Here is a 4406-nt window from a genome sequence, read left to right as displayed (position 1 = left end):
TGGAACCAGACCATGATGTTGCATTAAAATAGGATAGAAAGCTTCCATGTCACTGTTTGCTTGTTTTTATTATTATTTGTATTTTCTTTTTCTTCTTCAATGGGTTTCTAATTCAAGTGTATACTGAACTATATGTGGTTTTGTATGTTTATAAAAATGTCAATAAAAATATAAGTGAAAAAAAAGAAAAAGAAATGGCATCCAACTTCATGTGTTAGCAATTATCCATGTGAATGGAAACTTAAAAATAAAATTAGACAATGTGAAAAGTGTTTACCGTTTCCTGGCCAGTTTCTTCGTCAGTTTCAGCAACTTCAAACCTCACCTTCCGAGTCTTGTACTAAAGATAATAACACATTGGAATATTATTCTGTCTCCTTCATTGGCCGTACATCCAAAGTCTGAGTTATAAGCCATACCTGAAGAAAGGTGGCCTGAACCAGATTTATGGGCACCATGTTCCTATAAAGAAAAGAACACACACAAATGCACCTTAGCAAACTGCTGAGTAATCAGAATACCTTTGGTCCCACAGAGGGAAACATTTACATTGTTACAGCTAAAGTAAAGAGCCAAAAATAGCAAATATGAATTAAGAGGCATGCATAAAATATTATAAATATATAGTCATATATAGTAATTGTAAATATATATAATATATATTTAACAACAAAGAATATAAAACCTATGTTGTAGTCATAAGTAATTTTGCAAAACATTTTAGTTTTATATTACTTGAAAAATGTGTTAAATGTGTTGTTAAATGTGTGGTGGTCTACCAGGGGCCATGACGGTTATAAATAAAATAAAATAATGGTCTGCTTTTAAATGATTATAAATGTGAAAATATATGTAAAGAAAAATGTCTTTGCACCTGAAAAGATCCATCAAGGCCTCGAGTGTGGATAAGGCTCCATCATCATCTTCATCCAGCTCACGCATCGGGTCATTCTGACCAACCCCAGGCTTCACCAACAGCACCAGAATTAATCCTGCAACACACCATCCAGGACTGAACACGTCTACCTTTGATCGGTCCATACAGACTGAATACAGCACTATACAATATCAAGATTACAGTGTTTACCAAACTGACTTGCGATGTCCCCCCGACAGAGAGTGCTAATAAACACTTTGAACTGTTACTACAATGTGTTTGCTAAAGCCATTGCAGTGTAATTTCACAGTGTTGCAGTAAATCCTGCATACCTTCAATAACTTCGGAGTTCCGTTTCAGCTGAATCTGTTTCAGAAAGCAGTTGCTGTTTCAATTTGGCAACGGTCTGCAGAGTCAAAAACCCTCAAAGTACACCCTGTAGCGAGTAAAACTCTAACACAGAGAAGACCTGTCTATGCTGCCCCAGAACGCCTCGTTGGAGATTTCTCTTTTTCCATTGTTTGCTTCCTGAGTATGGTGACTTGACCATAGGTCCAAATGGACCAATCCGTGGAGCTCCTCACACACACACGCTCAGCCTTATCTTTTCTCAATCGCGGGGCCGCGGATTTCCTGAGTTTCGCGGTGTCTCGCTGTCTCGCAGACCCCACGCAGCAACCAGGAAACGACACCAGTAATCCAGCTCACACTGTCCGCTCCTCGAGCCCCAAAGGGCGGAGCAGCGAGCCCCGCAACGTCCCGCCAACACGGCACCCAGACCCCACGCAGCATTCTCATCTGTTTGTCTTTACTGGTGTCATTTTCTGGTTGTTAACGCCATTGCAAAACATAATCACTGATGTTCAGCTGTGACGGTGGTGGATTCATCAGAATAGAGTGGGCGAGCCGACCAATCAGAGCACAGTGGGCTCATAGGGAGGGGGTGGGGGGGGGGGCAGGAGCTCCAACAAGCCGTTTAGGACAGAGAGTGAATACACATACTATACAGAGATGCTGTATGAGAAACCAATGTGAGTTTGGAAAATTGCACAATTTAAATCTATTCTAGTAGACCTCAACAATGTAATTATGATCAGTAGAAATGGCCATGACATGGGACCTTTAAGGTCAATGTTTCAGTTTTTTCATTGTTGGCTGCTCTGAGTGAAGTTTTCACTAGGTGTGCCGAAACTAAATGAGTTTATATTCTAAGTTTTGTATTTCCCTTACCTATCGTCACGGCCACCAGCGTAGTTGAGATGAAGTATACTGCTGCTCGGATAGAGATTTTTCTGGAGGAGCCAGCACTCATACTACAGACTCCTTTTAAAAATCAAAACATCAGCATTAATACAATTATTTCTGACTGTTCTCATCACTCGTCATCCTCAGATATTTTACTTGAGTAAAAGTAGAAATACAACAGTGTTAAAGCAGTGCTTTACAAGTAAAACTCCTGCATTTAAAGTCTTAAGTATAAAAGTATTGGCATTCAAATATACTAAAATACCAAAAGTAAAAATACTTATGTGTATCCTATATAATAAATGAGTGGAATATAATTATTGCTGCATTAATGTGTTCATCACGTGGTAAAAGTAGAGTTACTTTTAATGACTTTGTATTTTACCATCTTCACCTATACCAATATATAATAGTTGTTTTATTAGTTTATGTATGCACTGCTGAAGTGTCATGAAAAGTAGAGCAACAGTCAAATAGTTAGTCTGGATATGTATATTGTTATTATTACATGACAGATCCAGAATGACCCACCTGTTATGACACTTGTCACCATTAGAGGAATGGTGACCATCTGAAGAACCCGCATGAAAACCTCTCCAGGGAATCCGAGGTAGTCTATGGTGAGGTTTGACATGGGGACAAATGTCTTCAGAACCACGCCCAAAACGATGCCTGTGAGACAGTATATTGAGATATTAGAACTCCAACACAGAGAAAGGGTTTTAAAAGAGCTCTCAAAGTCCTGCGTATGGTTTCATTCCCTTTTATTTGCACACATTCTGTCAAACACAACTCAGAATGAGTCATTAACTCATTCTTTGTTGTCATGGTCACAGATACTGTATATTTTATGTTATGTACGATGTATACTTACACCCTAATGAAATGTATTATCTGTCAGATCATAAAATATACGAATGAGAACAACATGTCACAATGTAGCAGCACAAAAATAAAGAAGGAAAATGCTAATGAACATAATAACACGATGATCAGATAACAATGATTGACTCAAAATGAAATCCAAATATATTGTGTTAGTAAATACAATGATGGAAACTCTCCAAGGGATAGTGCTGTTTAATCATGTTTACTTGTACAGTGTTCACAGGCAGGCATATTTAAATTAGAGAATGAGTAAGAGGCACCGATTGGTCAATTACATCATTCTGCTCATTCCAAAAGAACATTGAAAAACAGACCGTCCTATGGAGGCGGTTCTCGTCAAAGTATCTTCACAATACCTTCCTGAAGTGCAAAGTGACTTTAAAATGAATATTTTGTTGTTTGTTGTATTTTTGTAACTAATAGTTTAGCTAAAGATAGAATGTCAAATGAAATGCTGTCACTGGAAAAAATGCTGTGAAAAAACTGGTAAAAAAATTATGAAAACAAGGTGTGTAAAGAAATCTGCCAATAGAATAGCTGGACATTTGCTTGCTAAGATTTATTGAAATAAAATTGTATATTTAGATAAAACAGATCTTGTAATTAGCTGGGGAAACCTATTTTGAGCTATATTTGACCAAAATCAGGAATTAAAAATTCTCCAAAGTTTCAGTTTTTTCTGATGTCAGTTGGTGAATTTCCAATAAAATGTAAAAAAAAAACGTTTCATCTGAGGTAGGGCCTACAACTGAAAATAAGATGTTTTCAAGAGTCTTTGACTTAAGGCGAGACACCCCAGGTGAATAGGGTAATTTTTTTAACTTAAAGGTATCAGCTAGAAATTTCTCCAGTTAATTACTTACAATAAGGCAATTGTCTTTTGTATTACAAGTTTTCTGAAATAGCATGTTTAAATATGCAAATTAGCCATTATCTCATCAAATATGTGCATATTTTAACACATTTCAGGAATCGAAATCTGAACTTTGGATAAAGCCAGGTTAAAAATTCTTGTTTCATTTTGTAGTCATATTAGTATCTAAGGCTTTTACAAAAGGGATTTTGGATATCTCTTTTTATCACTCCATAAATCAGAAAATACTGTCAACAGCCCTAAAATATCAATTTTTGCCATGTTTTTAGGTATACAATGTTGTATAATTCAGGCTATGAATGATATATGAACAAACCCTTCTGTAAAAGCCTTCATAATATTGATAGGAATATAACTGGAAGGTTTGGTGTGTCTACGTGCTACTGAAGTTGACATTTCGAACTCAGAGTAGGAGAAAAAACTCATTTTGAGAAAACGACCTTTAAAGATTGCAGCGAGGCGCTAGCTAAGCCCTCCTGTTCTTTGGATGACAGCTTGCGCCTCGACGCACTCCGTGAAGGT

General features: G+C 36.9%; 1 protein-coding gene across 1 annotated transcript; it reads right to left on the bottom strand.

Moving 5' to 3' along the window:
* Positions 1-277: 277 nt before the first annotated feature.
* On the bottom strand, positions 278-2794 carry LOC104958504 (excitatory amino acid transporter 3-like; the record flags this gene model as incomplete). The annotated part of the gene is made up of 5 exons (XM_010786248.1): positions 278-340; positions 420-462; positions 875-992; positions 2108-2200; positions 2654-2794. Coding segments are annotated over 5 exons (458 nt in total), but the record flags the coding sequence as incomplete, so codon positions are not given.
* Positions 2795-4406: the final 1612 nt, after the last annotated feature.

This window comes from Notothenia coriiceps, unplaced genomic scaffold, assembly GCF_000735185.1.
Source record: "Notothenia coriiceps isolate Sejong01 unplaced genomic scaffold, NC01 NC01_scaffold00028859, whole genome shotgun sequence".
Classification (NCBI taxonomy): Eukaryota; Metazoa; Chordata; class Actinopteri; order Perciformes; family Nototheniidae; genus Notothenia; species Notothenia coriiceps.
Note: the sequence above shows the minus strand (reverse complement) of the source record. Positions and strands in the feature narration are given on the sequence as shown.